The following is a 25,735-nucleotide window of genomic DNA, read 5'->3' as shown; positions in this document are numbered from 1 at the left end:
TAGCCATTAGATGGCAATGTTTGCTTTGCAATAATCATTGTGAAGACTGAAGACCTTTTATTCTTTTGCCATACTGTTTACTGCTTCAGATGATGAACATTGATGTAAATGCAACATTTCTACAACATTGTCAAACATTTCTTTAAAAATCATTCGTCGTTAGGAACTTTAGTGTTTCCCTAAGCTTAAATATATGTATGGATATCTTTACAAACCTAAAACATGCCACAGTATTAAGGGAGAGACAGAGGAAATGTACCAGACATCGTCTGTTATTAGTCGTCTCTAACATTGTGTTACGCTTCTCAACCATAAGTGTTCTTGATGTACAGTATATACAGTAACTGTTTTAACTGTTTCTATGACATATCCCCATTCACAAAATGGAGTGTAAGGTACAGCTGTTTATACATTGTGGGTTTGTGTAATCAAAGCGATTAAATGTGCCTCCCACATCTGGCCCTTGACAACTTTTCTCTAAACCTTTGAGAAATAAAGTGCCATCAGTCATGCATCAGCATGCTTGTCTAATACAAGGTCCATTACATTCAGATTGGGAATTAATAGCTTCAGAGATCACTGCATCGACTATGAAGCTGAGTTCATTGCACAGTGTCTCGTGTCTGTAGCCCATACGGATCTGGGCGACATTGGTCCGATGGATATCGTTCCCTTCTGGTCCGTCTTTCAGATAGTTCACTCCTAAGAAGTGCCTCTTATCCTGGACACAAACATAGAAAAGTTTTGAGAAACCGATGGAATTAATGTGGATCAAACGTGGGGAAGATTCTGCAGAGAAAATGAGGTGCGTACCTCGCCAGACAGTCCACTTTGCAGCACACTGTTTCTGGCTATTTCACACACATCACAGGTGCTGAGCTTCCACAGCTGAGCTGCGATTGCGTACTCTTCCATCAGTGGTTCCTAATAGCAGGACACAAGCAATGGATCATTATTTACACTGCAGAACTAGAACCCTAAAGCACACTGCAATACTATGTTTATAGAAATGTACACTAATATTCTGGCATGGTGAACTGGAAACACTATTTCCTGTGTATGGGTTTCTGTTTACCTTGGTGTAGTGGAACTGCATGGGGTCATCTGTGGACAGGGACACACACAGGCCTTTGTGCAGAAACTCTGGGAGAGGATTCTTGGAGTATTCCAGGAACAAGCTGTTGTTGCTGAGTGGAGACATTGCAATTGGCACCTGAGCCAGGTAGTACAGGTACTGCAGCACAGGGCTCTGAGGGAAGTTTAAAAAGATACCGCTCTCATAGTCAGACAAACAATACCTAAAAACAATCCTGAATAGAGCACATACAGTACTGTTTGATTACTGTTGGATGTACATTGTGTTGATGCACAAGTAACTACACAAGTACATGATACACAAGTAATGTGTTGTTAAATATAAAACATTGAATTTTGTTCCAGGTTCCCGATAAGAAACACAACATGATGCAATGTCAGAATGTGTCTTTATCCACATAAACATGTAGATAGTGTGAGATACAATTGGATTTGCTGCAACTATAAGCATGTTTCTTACAATTATGTATTTGATTTAGTTTGTTTCCTGTTTTATTTTGAATACCCCTGCTTGTGTCCCATGTTCACTTCCTTTCCTGACTTTGTATTTTTTTTGCCGAACCGTGGCATTGTTACACAGATTACTAAAATACTTTATATCTGTACAGTTTGGGTTGTACATCAATATCAATGAGTCATTGTCATCAGTTTTCTTTCTTCAGCAACATACTGTCAATTCATCAGAATTGTTTAACTTCCAATTTCCTCGCTCTCACCCCCAGCTGTCACATTTTTAGCTGTTTCGTGCTTCACCGCAGCGCCAACAGTGAGAAATCTGCAGGACATTTCTGATACATGAGCTGAAAAAAAACATTGTCTCAAACCAACAAAGACTTCAGGACAGTTGCAAGGTATAAATGTTAAATTGTCATCAAAACTAACACCCCTCTCGGTTCTCACACTGTGTTGTCCTCTGGGAAGGATTACTCTTTGATCATTTTAAATTCTGCAAACAGCCTCAGTATTCATAAGGTACCTTCTTCAAGTTAAGTCCATGTGAGATGTTGTCTGATGTGAGAAAGGCAGAGACCAAGTGAGTGATTGATCCAGCTTCTCCACAATGAGGACGTAACTGGAAGGTACTCAGCCCACGCTCTCTACAGAGGACACAAAAGGTCAATCACTATATGAGCAAATCATGGAACAATGTTGAAATCTGTTCACCCTTGTATGCATCATACTGAAATTATGTTTAGATATCAGCTGCACTGCATATTGAGATGTCCAAGTTACTCTCATCCGCTACGAGTGTCCAGTGATTCAGTACTTGTACTGTTCTTAAGTTCCATTCATGAATTCATCACTTCATCCCTGACAGCTCTACAAAGTAAACTGTAAACTGTCTGAGTGCTGGATCCACAGCATCAGGTCAAGTCTGATATTAAAAAGGCCAATATTTTTTTTCCATCAATCTCACAGCCAAGCATTTTCCTTTAATGAAGAAGTATGTTTTGAAGAGACAAGAAGCCGTTGGAAATTACTTTCTGAGGTTGTTGAGGACCATGATGTTTGCATACATGTGGAAGATGTAGTAGCTGTATGGAGGATTGTCATCTGCAGTCCATTGCTCTGGCTTTGGGCTCCTGAAGGAGAACATGTGATCGCTGTGTTTGGACTCATCGTCTACGCTGTCAAACCCGGATACCTGCACAAAAAATAAAAATGTACTGGTAAGGTTTTACAAAGCCTGGCAGGCACCAAGGGAAATTTGCTTTTATAATCATGTCACACATATTGGTTTGTTTTCTTCAATTCATGAAGCTTATCTCTTGCTTAATTTGTTTCCACAAATTAATAAATCATGCCCTCGAATTGTTTAATCTTACCCTCAAATGTCTTACCTAAACCCCCGTTTAGCATTGGAAGAATGGTTTAAACACACTAAACTGTGAGCAGATATGACATTTTGATGTGTTTATTTATGGAGAGTATTTGTTAACAATTATAACTTTTATAATATCCTATAAAGTCACAATTACAACTACATTGTCATTATCAGTTCTTCCATCAGCCTCCACTTCTGAGTGCCCATGGAGGAGTTAAAGATGTTGACAAATACATTTGTACATCTTACATCTTTATTATAGTGTATTATAAACCATTTATATGTGTTTATATATTGCGCATAAATGCTAAAGTCGTTAAAGTAAAGTAGTATCTCACAAAAAGAAATATCAATGACTTGTTTATATGAATAGAATTATAAATGTGTGATACATAACATAAAAAATAAACTATAAACGTGAGCAAATAATTTTTGGGAACATAAGTGAATAATTTAAAGGCATGAAAAAAAACTGAATTCCTAAAAACTTCTTTGTTGGTTTTAGTATGATGGACACTAAACTATAAAATATCTTACATATTTGAGGAAAACATGAAGTGTTTTGTGCTTCTGTGGGTTAACAGTGGCCTCAAATAGAGGAAGGAATATGTTCTCCAACATCTTGGCAAAATTAGGTACCAGTTTCTTTGTCTTGAAAATATCACTGAAACACAAACAAACAATGTCTTATGTTTTTAGAAAAATAAAAACCTCACATTTTAAGAAATTCTCTTAAACAAGAAGCATGACCATTTTTTAAGCCTGTAGCACTCACTATATCCTGGGCACTTGAATGATCCACCTCATGTTTGGAGAGTGTACTTTGTGGTGAATAAACCACTTAGACAGACTGTCCCACTCCTCTGGGGAGCGTCCATAGATGGAAAGGCGAGGCTCTGCATGCTGGTACTTACTCTCCTCCAGGTCATGGGCCACTTCCTAATAAAGAAGAAAAGTAGAGTGCACTAAGTTGTCTCTGTAAAGGTTCTGACTTGCAGTGTGTGATTACTCAGTATGATACCTTTATGATGCGAGCAAAATACTCTCCATTAATGAAGTTGTCTGTTTTCAGGAAGATTTCTCGAAGTTCACTCGCTCCCACTGGATTGTACTTTGAATTGAACTTATCAAACCGGTGGAAGGTGTGTCTCCCCTGTAAAGTTTAAAAATTACAATGTATAATTGTGAGGTTTGAATGATTAGTAATTAAAAAGAATTAATCAATACTGGTATCTGTACTATAAGTGTACATGACACAAATTAGAGAAAGAGAGAGGGAAGTAATTGTGAATTGCCTTGAAAGGAACACAATAAACTGTTTTCACCACATTCTGTCAAAATTGAGAAAGTTTACAATGTTGCTTCCCTTTTCAACGAAGATGAATATAATGCTAAAACATGGCGTCATTTTTTACTTTTCTTACAGCATGTACATCGAGAGAGTCCACGGTAAGGTCATAGGGATTGGTATTGAGACTGTGGAAAACCTGCTGGAGAGTCATCTTTTGTCCAGCCTTTTCCAACACCACGCGGTCAGCATCAGTCTTATATGTTTCCTGAATGAATGTCAGCAGGTGTTTCTGAGACATGCAGGCAGCTGCATGAATATGTGTGTCCACCTGAGAGAAAGAAACAACGTCCATGTTTAGTCTCCTTAACAACATGGGGGTTCAACAAACACTTGGATTACAAATAGTTCAAATTAAGGCAGAAGTGAGAACATGAGGATATCTGTGAGATACAATATTGTATTCTAACCTTCCTAACATTGTAGAAATCTCGGTGAGGCACACTTTTCAGTTCCTTTAGCTCAGCCATCTCATTGAGCATCTCATGGAGGTAAAACTTTGAACTTAAGAAATTTAGTCGCCTGTGACAGTACGTCTTCCTGAAAATCAGAGTGGTGGATAAAATATTAGAGCGGACCACAGATTAGTAAGTGTAACCTCATGCATAGACGACAACAACCAGTTTTACAATGAGGGCTATACATTCAACCGGCGTAGCTGATGTGTTTTGTTGTTTCAGCAACTTACGTTGGTCCATCTGCAATCATTGCCAGCACATGACCGAAGTCTATGGCAAAGGTCTCTATGTCTGGGTAAGGAAGGTCATGGGGCTGGTTTCCTCTCAGAGCCTCGGCATTGTCATACACATGCACTATTCCATCCTTCATCTTCAGTTCATAGTTCAGATCCTCAGGGATGTTCTGAATGCTGTAGGGATCTTCTCCATTTGTTGGACACGGACACATATCTGGCGACCGCAACATTGTTCTGTTACTGTCATACAAACCAGAATAAACATCCGTAAGTGTATTAATTATTATAATTTGTATACTCTTCAAACCTGGAAGAACCTCATCTTCTTTGCTCCATCTCATGTTCTCAGCGCTGCGGAGGAACTGCGCTGTGGTTCTACAGGATCTATGGTAGGCTAGCTTTGAGTATTTCTCGCGAATAAGCAGAGCTTTGAACAGACTTTTGGCTGCCTGGTCGTAGTCCTCCACTGTGATCTAAATAGGACGTGACACATTGTGTGCAATCATGCAGTGTTTTTCAACATTCTGTTAACATGACAACAATGTAGAGCTGCAAAAACATTCATCGCTCTCACTGTGATGCACACATGTATGTTTAGGGTACTTACTCCAGCACAGTAATCACCACTAATAATGACCCTTTGGTATTCAGGGTAATTTTCTGGTACTGATGAGCAGGTGGAGCTGGGGGACAGGTAAGGCGTGACTGCCACGGAACGTGTGCAATCCAAATTCACTGGGATCTGCAGGAACATTGACTGGGAACGAATCATCTTCAAGCTTTTCTTCCTGCAAAATTCAATTGCATCCATTTTGACATTCATCCGACTAATGACAACCTCCTTTTTGATTTGGTGCCAAACCAATAGCGGGGCCTACCTTTTGGTACTCTCCTCTGAATGTTGCTCTGTCAGCTCCTTCAGCAGTTCATGCTCCTTGGCTTGCTGGAGGCCAATCGGGCAGTCCTCGGGCATGGTGAACAAAGATAAGGCATCCTTGCTGTCTTCTTCCTTTAGTGCTGATGCATACAATTTCTCTGCTAAAAGTTGTGTCTTCTCTTCTGCCTCACTTAGAGTTACCTTTGGGAATTGACGAGGCATGTCTGCAAGAAGGTAAAAGCTACAGTATAATGACTGGTGACAGTGACATGTAAATATAGGTTCCAAAAAGGACTTGCACTCGTTATCAGATCTGTACATGCTCTGACTAGTTAATTCTGTTTTGTAAACAAGCAAATACCTGTGTCAGGGTTGTGGGACATTTATAGACTAACTTCTGCACAGCATCACCACCTGGAGAGCTCTGTGTGTATTGTTCATGCCCAATTACTTTAAAACACTTCACTTTTATTGAAGCTTTTCTCAAAACCTTAAGTGACAACCAAAAAAGAATCACATATTGTAGTGCCACAAATAAATCAGCACAGAAGATGTACATAGATTGTTAATATAACATAGACTTAAAATCTATTTTAGCCAGTTTTCACTGTCTCTCAGTTCATTCTACCGTTACTATTAACATGTGCTATATTACATTATCTATCTTTGCTATTGTTGTCCATCATTTGATTTTCCTGTTATGTTGTGTTCCTGTTTGTTACCTTTTTTATTTCAAGAAATGTTGTCTATGTAAAGTAACTTAGAAGTCACTTAGGTTTATAATTATTAACAAATGACAGGAACGGGATACTCAAATGTAAACATGAGCTGGTCCTATGGAATATCATATTTAAATTGAAAGAATTGTGCAGTGGTACAATTACATTTAGAAAATAACTTGCATCAGATTTCATTAAATTCTCCTGATTCCTGACCTTTGTAGGAATGCAAATCCTCCTGAGCTATTCTTGACATGTTACTTCATAGTGGCAGTCACTTTCACCCCTTAACTAAAATAATGACATACTTATTTTTACTGCAGTATATAATGCTGGATACACTCCATCTTTTTACAGCCATGCTCACCAACACACTGTATGTCAAACAAAGTCTATTTCTGCAAGCAGATAACCTGAGTGATCTGACAGTGTCTTGCTGTTATCCTTCTGATACAGGACACAGTTCTGCTCGTTAGTGTGCTGAGGCAATAACAGAGAAAGGCTGTGCAGCATAATGGTGCCATATAAGCCAATGTTCTACTCTGCCAGGGTGCTTCCAGGAAGCTTATCATTCCAGACACACAACACTATATCCTGACAACAGCTGTGAGCATCACTGGAGCTTTATGGCACCACGTGCACACTGTGAAAAGGGATAGTCTCATAAAGCTGTATTGATCCTATGATGGCCTAATCAATTATTAATTATCCACTAAAGCACACACACACACACACACTCACACACACACGCACACAGGCACACACACACAAACACACGCACAAACACACACACACACACACACACACACACACACACACACACACACACACACACACACACACCCGACCGCATACAAACCCACTATTCAATTAAAAACAGTCATGTCGTAACAGCCTTCCGAAATCCTTTGGAAATAAGACTGTTCTAACGCCCTTTCTTAAAATCAGTCCGCGGCCAACGTTACTAGCTAGCATTAGTCTAATAGATTATATAATAATAATAATAATAATAATAATAATAATAATAATAATAATAATAATAATAATAATAATAATGTAACTACATCATAGTGTAGTACAGTTAACTCGTTAAAACTGTGAACTGCAATATTTAGCTGTTAATAAATGTAGATTTGGCTTAATTCTAACCAGCGCACTAACATAAGCAAGGACTTGACAACTGCTTTAAAAGAGGCGTGTCCCCTCTTCTCATCTTTCTCAGTGTCCAGAGCCTGTAGAAGAGTAAAGATAAAGGAAATGCACTCGTCCATGAATGCAAAACAACTTCCCAACAGCTGGATGTATATATTTCCAGTGTGTCTAAATGCAACGTTTTTTTGATGCTTCAGTGCCTCAGCACTTCTTCAAAACTACTAATATATCAAATATGTGCACTCACCTCCTCAGACTCTGCTGTCTCTGAAGTTTGTAGGAACGGATGAACATCTAAGTCATGCTGCGCTTGTGTTATGAAATCTCACCCACCACCCTGCAGCGCTCATCAGTCCATCCTTAACTCTTTCAGTGCCGCAGCAGTGTGGAAAGACATCAGAATAAATGCACCCGTCTTGGTCATGTGCATTGTTTCCCTAAGTGTTCTGCCAGTATTATTGGTTGTTGGAATTATGGTCAAAATGGGTCAACATGTAAAATCCCAGGGTTTTTCTGTCCCTCCCCACCTCCTTCTACCCTCACCCCTTCTTTCTTAAGAGACGAATCATGCCTTTGTGTATGTCTTGTTCGTTTGCAGGATATTATGCTGAGATGAGACATGAGCAGACAAGCAACAGCAATGTAACAATGCTCTTTTGATGAGATAAACAACACATAACACTTTTCACTTGGAAGACTAACCTATTTCAAAGCGGGACACCCCTGCTCCTGCTTATGTCTCTTTAATTACAGTCCCTCAAAGACGATTACAGCACATTTACCTGATTGACCCCATCAGCGTACGTCATGGCAAAAGTAAGTGTCTCAGTTATAGTATATATTCTGTATATGATTCAAAGAAACCACAACTCCAAGGTGTCTGCACTATCTGTAACATCAATCTCTGGTCAGAGTCTCACAGACACTTTCTCTGATACCTTCGCCAAGCAGATTTAGCAGTCTTGCAGTACAGAAAAGGTGGCCATAAGCAGCGGGGCCCACCGTCCCTGATTTAGCTCAACAGTGTTTGAGATTACAACGCTAATCCTCTCAGCTCAGGTTATCAGGGTACTTTTAGAGTTGGCTGTTGAGTAATGAATCTTTGCCCTCAGCCAGTATCATTTCATTGACAGTAGTAGACTGATTGGGCCAGATCTTGATCCATCCAGTCTATTTGTTTAATGCTGTTATTGTGGTGTGAAACACTGAACATGTTTTTTTAACAAAATAATTGTGTGTAGAAACTAAAGTGAGCCACTAGATGGCACCTTTGCTTTATTATACTTTTTACAATGTGACTACTGTGCATTCTGCTGTTATAATTAAGGCATACACTTCAGGAATAGGTTGAATACAATTTAAGAAAAACTAAAGCCCCCAAAATCCAGCTTCTTTTCTTAGTATAAAACTTAACTTGCAAAAGAACAAGTTATCAGCAAACACAGCAGTGAAGCAAGAGCACAAGCACACTTGTACTCCACTGCATAATCTTTAAAATACACAATATTGAAAAGACATTGCGAAAATTATGGGGTAATTCTTTAAAAGTTACTTGATTTCACAGTTTTGTATGATTTGCAGAGCTTAAAGGTTGGACTTAAATTAATAACCTAACAGTATTATTAAAGGGATAGTCATATTTCTCACCAACTGCTGTTCTTGCTTGTTATTAAAAAAACCCTGTGTGAATTAAGATGTCTGATCTAATAACAAGAATAACCAAAAACCCAAATTAAGCAGTTTTACCAATCTAATCTCACTAGATGGCAACAGAGAACATGCAATTTGCAGTGTTGACCCTTACTTGCTTTCAATATAACCTACTCACACTCATTCTTTAACGTTTTGAACAGCTGCATGTTTCTGCTTAATTTTCTGCATGTTTTCACTTAGAATTGTTTATAAAAACAGGGTAAATATCCATCTAGTGCTTAAAGAAAAATCTAATAGCCATGCTAGTGTGAGCACAGGGGACACCAAACAAATGCCAATGTATATCTTACTAAGGACCCGGTTAGTGAATTCATGATTTTATCTATTGTAGTAAATCTGTAAGTGTGTTGATGAAGTGTTGATTGGACTGTTAATTTCTGAAATACGGAAGAAGCAAAGCTAAAATGTTAAGATGCCACGTCTGGCTATCCGCATCGGTCTTGGATGTATTCACAAATTTTCTCTGGTACACTACAAGTGGCTATTGCACATGTTGACAGTTGTACCGCTTGCATTGCGGGATTTGTCTGGATAAAAAGAAAGAAAAAGAATGAAGTAACAAGAGAAAAATATATACATTTAGATATATATAAATATCTATCTAGCTTCTAAGTTCTTGAGGGTCTGCTTGAATTTGAAGGTCACGTTCAATGCTTTGTTGGAGCCGTTTTTGTGCCGTTTTTGTGATGCCCTCGCAGGAATGTAAGACCGGGACCCCCTGCATTGGCCTTGTTGTGTCCCAACCATCTACCATTGAAAACAGATGGAAGTTTCAGTCTCTTCTGATGGCTTTAGGACTGCTCTGTGGTGTGGGGTGAGCTGACAAATATAAGCTGAATCAAGCAGGAATGTGCCTGGCACCCTGTCTGCCCTTTTTTCAGGGGGTGTCATAATTAGGGGAATGTAGTCAGAGGAGGGGAGGCTCTAATGAGACCCTGTAATCACTTAACAGAGACCAGGCGCTCTGTGTCTTGCTGTAGCAGTGAACTCCAGACAACAGAATGCCACCAATTTACAAGAGCCGTGAGCAAAGAAGGTCTGGACAACGTCTAGATTTTGTATGCAAAATGTTTATTGGATAACAATATTATTGCTTTGACACAAATAAAATATAACACATTTCCAAATATATATATATATATATATATATATATATATATATATATATATATATATATATATATATATATATATATATATATATATATATATCCTATTACCACAGATTGCAAAAGAATAATGACATATAGCTACAATGCCCATATATATATTTCTTCCTGTACAAAAATAATTCAATCTGCATAAGTACTTTAATGTAACCTTTATATAATATTTAAATAAAGGAATTCATATATACATATACCTGCAATAAAAACAAATATAGATTGCACATGTTTTTGTACAAACAATAACAATTTCAAGTATATTTCAATCCATTGTGGACTGGCACATATCTTACAGAATCTAAGACATTTCCCATATACAGTGTCCAAACCTTTATATAAACTGAGAGTTTCAAAGCTCTCTGGCCTATCTTTCTGTTTGGCATTGTGATGAAGATGTCTTTTCCTGATGATTCATTTGAATTTAAGTCCAAATGGAAAAGTGCAGAGAAGTACTGACAGTTTGGAACATTGGTGGTATAATCCTTAGAGGATAGCACATATCAAAGTCTTGGCCTTGAGGAAGAAATGTGTAAAGTCCCAGAATGATAGAAGAGAGTTCCCTCTTTAAGCCAGAGGAAGTGTCCACTTTGCCAGGTATTAGCACTCTTCCTTTTCCTCTGCCAAGCAAAGAGCAGCACCTGTAGTTCGCTTCACGCTGTTCCATCCAGTGTCTGTACGCCAGCTGCAGTTTTTGCATGCTCTACATCGCTGAGCTGCAAGGCTCTGCCTTTAGAGAAACTCAGTGCAGCCAGTCTCGCTCTGACTCAGAGTTGTCATGCCTTAAAAAATGTGCCGGGAAATACTTGGCAGAAGTCTAAGGCATTTCGAGAATTTTAGAACAGAGAGGACACTAACTCCCTCGCTTTTGTTCCCAACTCCTCTTGCTAAGTTCCGCTCATGTCCGTCTGAGGAGAGCCTCGAGCTTGTGAACTTGTGAATCCTTTATGCTCCACACGGGCCTCAGCCCACCCTGCTCTAGCCTCAGTGTGACTCGCGCTGGGAGAGATCGACGCCTCCGGCCATATCCCTGTGGGCGGATCTTGTCAACAGGGGCACTGCCGATCTTCAACTTGTTATTGAGCTGGTACAGGCGGTGTGCAAGGTCATGCACTGTGCAGGTGCCCAGCGAACAACCTTGTCTTCTTGACTGACCGCCTGAGTTTTTAGACCTCTTGGTTCGGACATTGATGTCAGTGCTGAAGGACAGAGGGAGAAGAGGAGAATATTAATCTCTGCTGTTCGGTCCTGAGTTGTTAATGGCTGAGTATTCTCTGCTTAAGTTAAGTATTCCTTTTCTATGACAATATATATATATATATGATGGCCAAATGGAGACTTTCAGGATAGCAATGCTAGTGTCTTACCTGGAATGTGGCAGTAAAGTATCCCTGATATCTTCAGGTTTGACAAAGGACTCAGACTCTGCTGTCTTCTCTACTGATACTCTGTCAAGATCCCGTCTCAATCGGCTCCCGAGCCATATGCTTCGCCTGGGAGAGGAAAAAAACTCTCAGTTAGTCTTATGTAGATCATTCAGTCGACAGCAGTCACAGACTTGACCAACTGTCCCATCTCATATTCAATAAAAACATTTAGATTATTTAATGATTTACTCCTCAGTTAACGCACCTTTTTTTCAACTCCGGATTCACTTCAAGTTCCACACAGTGCGCTACTGTCGCCAGCAGACAGCAAGAGAGAAAGGATTGGATGATCAATTGCATTTTGACTCCTGTGGAGAGTAGAGAAAATATGTGTTAGTTGATTATTTATGGTATAAATTGATATTTAACTTCATGAATTTCCTCTTGTCCCTCAGTGCATGTTAAACTCTTACAGCATTCCAATATGTGCCACACTGGTACTTGATTACACAAGAGTCCAAAAGCCAAGTTATTTGCACTTATCATTCATTTATTTAAAAAGTTAAGCTAAGGTCAGATTTTGCACGGTTAAGTAAACCTACAACCACACTTTGGGCCCCTGGCCAATAACGGGAAGGACAGACTACCAATGCGGGGTCCAAAATAAACTGAGCTCATAAGTCAAACAAAAAGTTATCTGGTAGCTAAAAAACATAGCAAAATCGATTGCAACTCATAAACAATGTAGGATGTACTGCCTCTGTCAGATGCTTTACACCTTGTAGGCAAATCCTTCACAGACGCACACATTGAGAGCTGAAGTGCTTACATAACCGGGCAGATAACCTGTCCTTGTCCCTATACTTGTGCCCTGACCTCAAAAAAGCAAGTTTGAGCCATCAGCTGGTAGCAGAGCAAATCACAGCAATATCTCTGTTAAAAGAAAGTGCACATACCTGTAATTCAATGATAAAATATAAATGATGAGAAAGCTTGGTCAGCTGTAAAAGAGTACTCCACAGGTTTCTTGAAATTGCCACTGGTTCACTGAGGCAGCTGTGTCTCACTCTTCTAATAGCTCCTACACACCGGACTGGGAGCCTTTATACAGGAGGTGGGAGGGGCTCATGACTGACACACACAGTCTCTCATCCTTTTCCCCCACCCCAAGCAGTCCACTACTGCTATGCTGCTTTCTATGAAGAACAACGCAACAAAGAAAAAGACCAAGAAAGTACATTCAAATTAAAAAGATAATAGAAAATAGTTTTAGAATAAGTAGTACATCCTGTGTATCCTGTTTTCACTCTTTCACTGAGTCAAAACATTAACTTTTTCATGGCTCAGTATAAATGATGCAATCAATAAAGTTCTACCTTTCTCATTAAAACATGTTTGTTTTATGTCAGAATATGGATAAAATGGCAACAAATCAATAGTCCTCAATTCTGTAAGTCCCATAATACATTACAAATTGTCCCAGTAAAAGTACAATGTGTTCATCTCAGCTGACTGCTTTCTATAGAGGAGAGGATTAAAAATCTAAATAATCACTAAATAAAAAGTTTGAACATTCATCTTCTGATATTTTAACTTTAAGGTCAGTTAGATATAGTTTTGGTCGCTGTTCTTTTTAGTTAACCTGGCTAATTAGATACAATATAATTTAAGGAATGTTTCCACAGTCTGCTTTTCGGGACACTCCCTGACACAGTGAAGTTCCATATTAGCTTTGAAAGAACACTGGATGATGAATTTGAGATTTGGAAAAAGACAAGCATTGAGTAACTGATTAAATATAGTAAGTATGCCCAACTGTAAACACAATATATTCAATGCATTTGCTTTTACAAGGCAAATATTTGACCCCGGATTTACCATTTATTTAGATATTTGGATAAATGCAAAATGGAATTTTACAATTATCTCAAAATAAATCAGAAAATGAACTTGAACAACAATCCAAGACACATGAACAATATTAGTATATATATATTAAACAGTCCTGCTGATTTTGTGCTGTTTTAAATGATAACTAATATGACTTACACTTTTGCCTCAGGAATGCATATCCAAGAATCTATTGGAAAGAAACGAGAAAGCCATCAAATCTGCTTCTATGTCCCACCCGATCACATTATTTGACTTTACAGGATTGCCGGTACAATGAGTCCCTCCAAACCTGCATGCAGCATGTTTTACATGAAGAGTTAAAGCTAAATAAGTCAATGTTACACAGAAAAAAGGATATGTATTTCTTAGATTTCTATTCATGATTGGTCTGTCAGGCTGGAAACAACCCTGCCGGTGGACTTCATGAAGCAGATGTGAATAATAAGCCCCTAAGGGAAGAAACATACACAGAAAGTAATAGCACAAAGAACGCATTCCAGAGTCTACACATTTTTGTTTAGCACAGCCTTCATCTAGCTACCAGCTACTTTAGATCAGTCTCTGTCTGAGATGAGCACATTGTTCAGAAGAGATAGCCGATCTATGCCTCAGAAACTAAGTGATGCCACAAATCATGAAATCATTCGCCCCCTGAGTCAGTGCATGAAATTCTGTAAATACCAGAGAAAAAACATTCGGTTTGATCAGTGTAGAAATTCCATTGCAGAAAATTCTACGAGGTATGGTGTCAATTAGTGTTTTAGTAATGCTTTCAGTTTGGACATTTGTTTCAGTTTCATTGAAGGGAAGAAACGCTCCCGTGGGTTCTTTCAACATCATTTTAGAAATGCGTAACGCTTGACATTCCACCCTCGCATATCAGCATTGTACAATTCCTATCGTATTGTTTTTAGTCCCCGATGTAAAGCCTTCCTGAGTGTATTTATATCTCATGTGATTCGACTCACAGAATACATAAATGTCAAACACATGTGCTGTAAACCAGCAAATGTTTTGTAAGCACTTTGTAATGCTAATTGCCTCTGGCAGATAAGTAAATCCCCCTAGTTTAGTTTACAACAGGAGATTGTGCAATCATGACAACACATTTCTGTTGTTGCTTTTTGGCTCCTTATATAGAAATCTTTTGTTTGTCCTCCATGAACTTGCTGTCGTGGGGTGACAGTTTTTATTTGTCCTTGTATTTGTATGAGCAGGTATGTCTGACAGGAAACCTGAGCAACTAATGCAGGTGTGCCAGGAAATAGTGTGTCAATCCCAAAGGCACAAATTTAACAGGTGTGTCATAATTATTATATTGTCATTAAGTCCCAGGTTTGTCACTATGAAATGTGTATTGTTTGAGGCTTTCCCATCATTATTGTGAAATCATAAACACTTATGATGGAAACACTTGGTCTTAATTTCTTCATGTTTTGGCTCTGGTTCAACTATTTTAAGACCTCTGCCTTCATCCTCCATTTACGAGCAAACAAAAACAGTAAGTGAGACAAAGAGACAAAGAGACAAAGAAAGCGTGTAGTTTTTGCTTTGCTCTTCCACACATGTTTCTATGTGCTATTTCCTATGACAGCTTTTCCTATTTTCATGAATTTCAATATTTTACACTAATCACATGTGTTTATCCTGCCCTGCACACTGTATGTTAAAACACAACCATGTTGCGTTTATACGAGCTATTTATTGTCTTGGACAGCACCAATAATGATCATGTTTTTTAACCTTTTTTGACTAACCAGAAGTTAAAAAGTTGCATTAAAACACATATATACATATGCGAGTCCAAGGAATAACCCCATATAGTATAATATATAATAATAATAATAATAATAATAGTATAATATATACTATCAGGAAAAATATATATTTTGTGTTGTGTATTTTAATATAACGAGTATGTTTTTGTACTGGTGGCACACTTGACAAGTAGTTGATTTGTGATGAAAGATGAAATATGTCTTCCTGGCACTAAATCCTTATGATACATCTAAACTTTTATACTAAAAAAAGATGGCAGAAGTAGTATATTCTTATTATACAACTTGCCGAACATAATACTGATGGAAATATTCTACATCGGTTGCTATTCAATATATTTAATCTGCCTTTTCTGAGAGTGTTCAGTCTCGACAACACTTTGGGAACGCTCCTGTAAATGCCCTGTTGATCACTTTTCCACTGTGGCTATCAATATATTTCTCTCAGTTACAGTACATTATAGTATTATATTATAGTGTGGCGGCTTTCACTGGCACAAAACGGTGGGGACCCCACAGTTTGGACCTAAAAGAGCCTCTGTTGGGATACAGTGCTGTATTTGTAAACGAAGGGCCCACGCCCATGGATGTCTCCCTCTCCCGCACGCAGGCGCAGTGACACTCCTTCTGTCAAACATGGCTGTGCTTTGGAAGCAGGAAAAATGCTGAATTGTGTTGGTATTTCTCGGGAAAAGCAGCAGACATGGCTAGATTTGTTGACTATTTTATGGTCGTGGGATACGATCAGGAGAAAGCTGGTAAGTTTCTTCGGAGGGGTGCGGCTCACAGATTGAACCGCGGGGCTGAGGCTCGTGTCCAGGCCGTCAGTCAGTGTGTGATGATGTTGATGCTGGGTAGCTTTGCGCTTAGCTTCACGTTAGCCACACAGCTATCAGGCGACACTGGAAACACTCTCTCTCTCTCCTTCTCCTTTTATTTCCTCATAAACTGGCCAGATAGTGTAAACCATCCGGCGGGCTTGTGTTTAAAGATCAAGTACACTCCCGGTGGCAAAGCACCAGGGGATGTTTACATACGACAGGTTGCAATATTTTACTTGGATCAATCGAAAACTTTTCATGGATTCAAAATCTGTCACATCCTGTCCCTGTTGATCGTGCTCCTGTCAAGTCCGGGCTGCTGGTTTAACTGCCAGCCACTGGGACACACTTCGCTGAATCATTTTCAGGAAAGATCATATACCAATTGTTGCTCCTCAGTCGCGATTGTTGCGCGAAACACAAGCGAGGTCATGTATTGCGAGCCCGGGTGTTGCATCCATGTTTAGTATGTTTGTGTCTTTGCTCTGGTGTTGCCACCCGCCTCGTCCTGCACGCTCAGTTTTTTTTTTTTGGAGGGGGGGGGGGGGGGGGTATTTGTACCAACTGCAGCCACACATGTCAATGATTTGTTGTGGTATATTTGTTTTTGTTGGAGGAGTGCTCCACTTTGTCATGTTGGGCGGAACGTTACAGCTGCGAGCAGAGGCAGGTCCTTGTGCTCAGCCAGATCCTCTTCCCTCTTCTTCCTCTCCACTGCTGCTCTGCGCTGGGAGCTCCCCATGCTTCCTCTCACATGTTGTGCCTGAGGTCCAGCCTCGCATTCTTTTCACCCAAGGAAATAGCATTGCACACATTTCTAAGCTTAAATAGATAAGTAGACCGGAAACCATTTGGCCTCGCACTAATGTTGGAGTCCTCACACGTTCCCAACTCACACATGGAGTTTAATAATCACGGTAAAGGCCCTCAAACCACTGTAATTTATCGCCACTCATCCACTAGTGAGGATCCAATTATGATGGCCCCTCAGTGAGCACCCAACCTGGAGAAAGTACAAAATATTCACTTACTCTGCCATAAATGAACAAATTCAGCTTCAGTTCCTCGCCTCAGCGGTGTCCATCCACTACCATGTGTGTCGAAGAGGGGCCAGAACAGCTGAATCCTCTTAGCTGTTGTTGCTTGCGATGCACAATAGGTAAACGGTGTCTTTCATCAGCTCTGAGCATCCAAGAGACAACTGACAAAGTCATTTTTTGTGCTCCCGAGGAAAAAATGTTCCTGGCGTCACCTGAGGGGTCTGAAAGCATTCACATGTAGTGGTCTTGGCACAAGAAGACACAGGATCACAAGTCTAGTTTGCTCTCCACTGGCCGCCATTGATTATAATGATGAAGTTGATTGTGGAGAGAGCTAGCAACAAAAGTCTGCCATCTCAGATTGTGGTTGATTTGGGCGCTGCGACAGGCTTATGTCTTATCCACGTGTCTGCCTCTCGAGGACATTCATACTGAATTATATTTGTCTGCTTTTATTATGTCTTCCTGAGTGTTATGTGGCATATAAATTGCTTGAGGTTTGGGTTAGAGTCCTGCAGAGATGCCTGTGTCTGTAAGTGGAAGGGATTTACTCAGGACTGGAACATCTAAATTACTATTGTATTTGCAAAACAGAGGAAAAGGAATGACAACTGCATATTTCTTAAACTATTCAGAGCCTCTATTTTTGTATAGTTGGTTTGTATAAAACAGTCTGCTCAGAGTAATAATACGTAGGTAGGTTGTCGTCCACCTTACTTGTTTTACAAACCTGGGTCATCATCAAGCCTCCTCCTCTTTGCTGGCCTTTGCTCCGCTGGCCTGACCCACTTCTTGTGTTGGATTGGATAGATCAGTTGGAAATAATGCTAAGCATGCAATCTGTTGAGTAATAAGCTCTGATACATTTTGCAGGGCATCAGAATCACACTGTAAAAAATAAATCAGTCCCTGATTCAGAATCCATACTTTTTTAATAAACTCAAATTATATTTAACACAATAAATGGAGTAGTGATGGTGAAAAATTATAACCTTTGCAAGTAAGAGAACGGTAGGACCAACCTGGTGTGTAGAAGTAACGGTGTACATATATGTGTGGTGCTCGCGCTTCACTCATGGGGAACCCACGGTGGCATGGAGGTAGGAGGTCACGGTTCAGTGGGTTTGAAGTTGCAATATTGTATCGTAAAGTTAGTTCCTAAAAAAGTTTAGCAAGGACACATTTTAAATGACTGTGTAGTAAAGTTCCTCTAACTTATTTGTATTACTTTTAAAATTGCATGATCTGGTTTCATTGCTTATCACTTGGTCTTTTCATTCCAAAGATGTCTTCCCCTTGCGAAGGATTATAAGTCCAGAGTATTCAGCAAGAACACTTTGGATATTTTCTCTGCAAGACTGATGATCTATTTAGAAAAAACTATTGAAAGACCGAGGTGACATTAAACAAATGAAAAATGAAGACGCGGTGAGGAGTACAGTGGAGGAGACCATGACCCGAGAGGCAGATTCCTCCAAGAAAACTGATCAGTCTGCTTCCCTGAGGACCGGTGTCATGAGCCGCAAACCTTGGAATTATTTTCATGAATAATGTTGGAATGTGAAACTCTCGCTGGTTTATATGGATGCAGTCTGTGTTGAATCTGCACTTTATTCTTTATTTTCTTTTGCAGTGCTATGCTGTCTCTCTTCATTGGCAAGTGGTAACTACAGTCTCCTGTTTGCCATAAATAGCAATTTGCCAAGTGAAAAAGAGAATTTTGCCCAGCTGCTTTTCTTAAACAGTTTATTGGATAGATATCATCACTTTTTATTGAATCAAACTGCTTTTGGAATGTGTTTCACAGATACGATGCCCAATCTCTACTTTGTGCGTCTTTATGGTCTTTATTTTCTGTTATGGACTTCGTGAACAGAAAATTGCTGAAAGATGACAAAAGCAATATTTCAAAAATATTGAACGCAAAATAGTTCCATCTGCAGATTACTTTTGGCTGTATCTGTAGATATACAAGTACACAAACTGTATGGAGTAATCTTTTTTTCATCAGATTAGATGCTTTTCAAGGACTATTGTAGTAGTTGTACCAAGAATGAATTGACTTTCCTTTTTTTTGATAAGATGTTATTAATTTCTTACACAGAACAGGACACATATTGCCAAATTACAGAGCAAGAGTAAATAATGTGGGTTAATTTGGGTTGCATTAACTGGCATATATATTTTTCAAACTGAGTAGCTCAGTGGAGCGGCTTGTGACTTGAACCTCTACTCAAGTTGAGACAGTGAGCCAATAACCAAGACCCTCGCAACTGGAGATCTGTATATTGGTTAATATGGACCTATGTTGGTTTACATAAACCTAACCTCACCTGTGAGTTTTAAAGATTTGCTTCACCTGGTAATGCGTTTGGACCTGCTTTCTAAAGTTGTGGATATTAATTTCAGAGTTTCCGAAAGCCTAGTAACCTATGGAGCTGTAGTGTCCATAGCTGGTGGAGGCACATCAGCTTTTGATGTGAGCAGTTGGAGCAAACGATTGACTGAATTCTTAGTCCTTGCTTGTCAATGCTTGTCATCCAGTTGGTGTTTCTGTGTTTTTTTCCTTCATAGTTGTGTCCCTAAACTGGATCGAGTGGCTCCCAGTAACTCCTTCATGAGGCCATTTCTTATGATGTTTAGGATGTGGCCTAGGACCTTTATCAAAATGCTACATTTTTGTTTATAAATCTGAGTCTGAAAATACGTTTCCATATCCAGCCCTTTCAATAGCTGGATATGTTGATTTCATGGTGTAGACGCCAGAGTATGAAGTGCTGCCATGTGTTGTGGTCGGCTTTCTAAACCATCAGTTAAGTTGTGTAATCTGTTTTCTTTTATCAGCAGTAATATGTACACATGAAATGAGGGGTTGGTGGCACTGTGTGCTCTACGCATTTTATAATACATCATTGAAACTACTAATGACAAGATTTGTTTTAATCCATAATGCAATCTTTTATTTTTCCGTATTTTAATTGTGTGTATTTATAAAGCTAAAAACACTCTAGGTACCTATAACAAAGTAACAGGATAACTTTTAAAAATGGGATGATTTACTGATTAGACGAGCTGCTATAATCAAGCAACAACATGGATCATTAATGATTGGTAATTAATATCAGCCTCAAAATTTGCTCCCTTTTTCTTTTCTGCTTATACAATCTGTTATCCAATCTGTGATACGATCCGTGAGTTTTATGATGAGCGTTTATCAAGGATTTAATTGTATAATCACCAACGATCAACACTACAATATCGTTGCAATATTGATCAACATGTTTGGTCTAAAATATTGTGATACTTGATTTAGGGGCCCAGTTCTATCTAGGCTGAATATCACATAACAGCCTCTGCATGGCCATAAATCAGATTAATTAACTGGTGGTAACTGACCTCATACCTGTGGGTCGACTGTGGCTCACTGATAGAGCTGGGTCATCCTTTAATCAAAGAGTTGGGGGGGTCGATTCCCAGCTCTAGTACTCAATCTCTCCAGATGTGTCCTTGGGCAAGACACTTAACCCCAAACTGCTGTAGGATTCGATATGAATGGTTAGTTAGCCAGGTGGAACCTTGCATTGTAGCTACTTTCATCTTGGGAACTCTTTGTATATAGTCGGAGGCAGACTTGTGCATATTCTGTTAAATTGTGAGTTTTAAAATGTGAATGGAGGTTTGTGTTATGTCCATCTTTAGTCCCACTTGTTTATTGAACAGCTTGCAAATCAATCAGTTCATGTTTACTGGCTGTCATAAAGTTTAAAAAAGTTATTTTTAGTTATACACCTTCTCACTCTCAAACACACACACACACACACACACACACACACACACACACACACACACACACACACACACACGTGTATGTAGAGGTCTTGTGAAACTCAAACAGCTGCGCAGGCTTTCACCTGCTCGCTTGCCAAACTTTCACCTGCTTGCGAGAAAGTGTTTTTTCTTTTTGACAGTAAGTGGTTGTACTTTTTACTCCACTACATCTCAGAAGTACATATACTACCTTTGTCTGGCAGCCTTTGTTAAGTTTTCAGACTGTAGAGGCCGAGGAAATGAAAAGCATCTTAACAGCGTTTTGAAATATCATTGTTCAATTGTGTTTCTTTTCTAAATAAATGTCAAGTTGCACAGATTGATTTACATTCACTCCATCACTCTATTACATACAATGTGTGTTTGCTAGTCAAACCTCTTGTAAGAAACAGTTCAAAGAAACTCTTTGATCATAATTGATGAAAACATGATGTAAGCATAATAATAATGAGTACTGTTGTGTTTACAGAAGTTAACAGATACAATGTAGTTGCATTTACTATGAGCAAGAATTTTGACCCGGTCAATGTTCTGGAGCCAAGGTTAGCGACAATATATAATACATACAAAATATATTTGTATATCAACTGTTTGCCAAGTGAGTTCCTAATCTTAAATCCCTGACAAGTAATTAGTGGATGAAAAATTATTCAGAGCCTTCACTGCAGTAAAAGTACTCATACTATACTGATGAAATAATCCACGATGAGTATAAGTACCGAAAGTAAAATGTTCCCTGTCAGTGTTTTACTGTCTGATGTTTCAGGATATATCTTGCTGCATGTTTTTAACTTATATACTGTTTGTTGTTTAATCTACAGCAATGCATCATATTCTATAAGATCATCATATGTTTGTTTTGTATCATATAATTTGCGTGGCTAGCTGTTTGAGTTGCCCGCACAGGACCTCCGCACACGTGCATGGTTCTTATTTATGCTTACGGATTTTGACATTGATTTGCCTTTATAGACACAGTGTTTCCTTGGATTAGTAATTATGTCAACCCTTAATCCAAAAGGCAAAAAGGTTTTATCGAACAAAATGTTTTGCTTCAATCCATATTTGCTGGCGTTGAGCCTTTAAAAAACAACATTTTGACTGTAATCAAATGTGTTTACTCTCCCACACGCACTATTGACAGGGCAATCTAGCAGCAATCTAACAATTCTATCAGCACCATGAATTACCATTAAATAACCACAATAGCACCAGAAAAATAGCAAACCAAAAAAAGTATGGAAAGCATATACAAAGATAAAGAAAGAGAGATAATAACCGGTATTGCATAATTTAATATCGTTCTGCTATCATGGGCATTTGAGACATGGGCATATTGCATTGAATGATACTCTCATGCTTACAGGGTTTGTTACAGGCTGCTTGTGGTTAGCAAAGGTGTCACATTAATGTTGTTACTGAGAATAAAATGGCAGATGTGGAACTGTTTCACTCCTATACAGATTTCATGTTCTGCCTCCATTGATTGTTTTCTTTTGAACTCCACATTTGGCAGCTTCTCGTTTGTATCCAGACTTTGTGGTGAGGCATCCAGACCACAATGGAGGAGTTCCTTCCTCTCTGACATATAGGGAAACTCGCTGGCTACTGTTACGCTACTCTTTCACTGCTTTGTGATTTCTATGGCTATTCAAATTATACTGAAGTTCATGTTAGTAAATGTTTTAGTCATACCACCTAATATAATGTGACAGATGGAATAGTTACTATTGGGGAGGGAATAAAACACTGAAATGTAAGAGGCCATCCCTTTCGGTCAAATGATTTACGAAGCTGACTTTTAATAACAGCAATATCTTAAAGCTCATAAAGACTTTAAGTTTATTATTTTTGAGGAAAGGGCAAGAGAGGAAAAGATGATTTTGAATGATAGTCTAGTTAAAGATTTTCAAGTTGATCATGGAAACCCATCTGAAAACCGTGGGTTGGGTCGGTTGGGTGGGTGGGTGTGCGTGGTTTCATTATTTTATTTTATTGGCTGATATGTTTTTCTTCTACCCCAACATTTTGACCTGTGCATAACCTCTCTTACATATGTCCTTCCCTGCAGCTGTCTTTGTATGCTGGAAAGCTTTCTGAATTAGATTTTTATGACATTGTTTGTTTAGCTAATCTCTGATACTCTTTGTCCATGCAAACGTTACGTTGCATACCATCCACACTAGACAACCACAACAGCTAGTAAGTTCCTGATGAAGGGCACCCTTGAGACCCACACAGGCTTTCCTATGCCACACACTGATTTTGAAGGGGAAAAGCTGCTCTGAAATACAATTTACAAATATTACAAATTTGAAAGAGTCCTCAAGCTAAACAGAGGAGGGACTGAATTGACGATGACAATCAGACCAATGGAGCTGCGCCATACACTGGAATATGCTCCATATACTGGAATAAAGAAAAAGACGGTATTCCAGGATCTAGGCTGATTTTCCTGCAATGTATAGCCACATTGTCTGATGCATAGCTGGAGGATCTACGTTCAGCTCATTGGGATACAATATGTCAAAAATGTTTATGCTCATAAAGAGACGATCATTATTTCAGTGGACGTGAAGACGTCCTCAATCTCTTAATATCTGAAAAAGCTCTATATAAGCTCTGTGTTTTGGGTGGATGTCCCTTTTGAACTCAGGTCTGGGTATTATAGTGTAGAAAAGTGACTAAATCCATCTGTGAACTTGTTTCCAGAACAGTGCACCTGTGTGCACAATTGGGCCAAAATCAGGTTATATGACGTGAGTGTTGCGTCAACTCCACTGGTGGTCTGTCCATACATGGTAAAATATGCATTTGGATGATTTAATCAACAGAAACAGCAGGAAGATAATTCAAGAAGATTAATGAAACTTTTTTTTATCAAGAGGAGAAACATCTGCTCTAATCAAGAAAGACTAGCAACTTTTTCTCTGTGGTTTTTCACTTTTTAGTGAGACTATGGTAAATCACTCAGCTCAGTGGTAAATTATTGGGTTTATTCTCTCTCTGTGTGTGTGTGCGTCTGCGTATGCGCGTGTACTTAACTTGCTGGGTAAGGCTCAAGTCCCAGTACCTTTGCTAGGACAGAATGTCGCTGCAAAATCTTTCAAAAAAACCTTCCTCAAATATCAGAACATTTATTACATTATACATTTTAACTTGTGAAATTGGCTTTGGCACTTAGTGTCTATCAGTCCAATATTGTTTTTATTGTCAAAATATTGCTAAATGCTGGGCGGATTGTGGTCATTTTACATTTACACTTGAAATGACCAATACTTGATATGAGTGAGTGGATTTTCTGTATGACCGCACAGTCTTGAATAAACTAATGAGGACTTCAATTAAGCAAATCTAAATAAATGTATTAAAGCATGTAAAACAGGATGTGTAAACAATGTACATGATAGCCATGAAAAGACTTGGGTTGATGCCTAATTGATATAAATGTTGTTCTAAATGTAAAACATATTTAGCAAAAAAATGTAGTTTTACCAGATCAAACTAATCAGCATTTGTATAATAAATGTCTTTTTTTTATGAATTATGCGTACATCTCATCATCAAGCAAATCATTTTTCCTTTTTCTACGCTAAAACAAACCGCCACAAAACCTGATTAAAAAGTGTTAAAAACGACAATGTTTGTGGAATATCTGACTCATATTTCTCAGCAGTTGTGTTTTATTAGCCGTCTGGTGACCCAGAACTGACCACAAAACTCGGTAAGAATTTGTGGGTATCCTGTTATCCGTTAACGAGTGGTCCAACCACTGGTACATTTTATTTTCTTATTTTTGTAATAAGAAAATGTTTATGAATCCCACAACAGTTCACATAAAATTGTGAACACACTTAGTAAGAGGAAACCTGTGCGTAGAAATGTTTCATAAAAGAGGTCAAGTGTGTGTACCCAACTGGAATGGTACTCATTGAAGGCTGGTTAGCCTTCGTCGTCGTTGTACACAGGTTGTGCAGCAATGATGATGGAAATGAGCCAAGCTCTTAAACATGCACACGCGTGCCGTGGGCTGGGACAGGCTTTAGTTGATTAAATAGCTTCTGCCTAAAAAAGCAAAGAAATGAAAAAACTTGATTTTGGACTCGTTCTCCCTTCCATTTTGCAGGCGGATGTTCAAATTAGCATGTACTTTTCAGGCCTGGGTTCTATTATCCTCATGATGGCGTTCTTTATAGTTATCAGGGGGGTAGTGTTTGAAAGCACGGCTTGTTTTAATAAAAGAGTGCAGCCTCGTGGAATGTGAAGAATTCTGTCATTTATTTTCATCCGCGGTTGAAAATTTGAACTTGGAGCATTCGGAGCATGTGATATCAATTAGAAGAGCTGTAAAGACCTGAAGACACGTACCGGTCAGACAGACTGGTGTTCTACTAGCACCAGTCTGTCTGGACACGCTCTGCT

General features: G+C 38.9%; 3 protein-coding genes across 5 annotated transcripts in view; 1 reads left to right on the top strand and 2 right to left on the bottom strand.

Annotated features, from left to right (window-relative positions):
- Window positions 1-60: 60 nt before the first annotated feature.
- On the bottom strand, window positions 61-8,009 carry ampd3a (adenosine monophosphate deaminase 3a). Its single transcript, XM_068596040.1, has 15 exons — window positions 7,958-8,009; window positions 5,841-6,063; window positions 5,570-5,750; window positions 5,270-5,435; window positions 4,957-5,176; window positions 4,679-4,808; window positions 4,345-4,539; window positions 3,942-4,073; window positions 3,696-3,859; window positions 3,458-3,584; window positions 2,577-2,740; window positions 2,072-2,192; window positions 1,076-1,249; window positions 814-924; window positions 61-721 (listed from the first exon to the last, which is right to left on the bottom strand). Exons 2-15 carry the CDS (start codon window positions 6,059-6,061, stop codon window positions 515-517), a joined length of 2,313 nt encoding a protein of 770 aa, XP_068452141.1. The 5' UTR covers window positions 6,062-6,063; window positions 7,958-8,009; the 3' UTR covers window positions 61-514.
- Window positions 8,010-10,648: 2,639 nt separating this feature from the next.
- Window positions 10,649-13,001, bottom strand: adma (adrenomedullin a). Its single transcript, XM_068596039.1, has 4 exons — window positions 12,910-13,001; window positions 12,219-12,321; window positions 11,954-12,079; window positions 10,649-11,785 (listed from the first exon to the last, which is right to left on the bottom strand). Exons 2-4 carry the CDS (start codon window positions 12,311-12,313, stop codon window positions 11,485-11,487), a joined length of 522 nt encoding a protein of 173 aa, XP_068452140.1. The 5' UTR covers window positions 12,314-12,321; window positions 12,910-13,001; the 3' UTR covers window positions 10,649-11,484.
- A 3,251-nt stretch (window positions 13,002-16,252) lies between these two features.
- Window positions 16,253-25,735, top strand: part of sbf2 (SET binding factor 2) — a 77,568-nt gene continuing 68,085 nt past the window's right edge. For all 3 annotated transcript variants that reach the window (XM_068595971.1, XM_068595970.1, XM_068595969.1), the window contains exon 1: window positions 16,253-16,382. In XM_068595971.1, coding sequence (XP_068452072.1) covers window positions 16,328-16,382 — 55 coding nt within the window. In that variant the 5' untranslated portion in view covers window positions 16,253-16,327. The remainder of the gene's footprint in view (window positions 16,383-25,735) is intronic.

This window comes from Clinocottus analis, unplaced genomic scaffold (genome assembly GCF_023055335.1).
Source record: "Clinocottus analis isolate CAN_PGR_092001 unplaced genomic scaffold, fCliAna1.0.p SCAF_33, whole genome shotgun sequence".
Taxonomy (NCBI): Eukaryota; Metazoa; Chordata; class Actinopteri; order Perciformes; family Cottidae; genus Clinocottus; species Clinocottus analis.
Note: the sequence above shows the minus strand (reverse complement) of the source record. Positions and strands in the feature narration are given on the sequence as shown.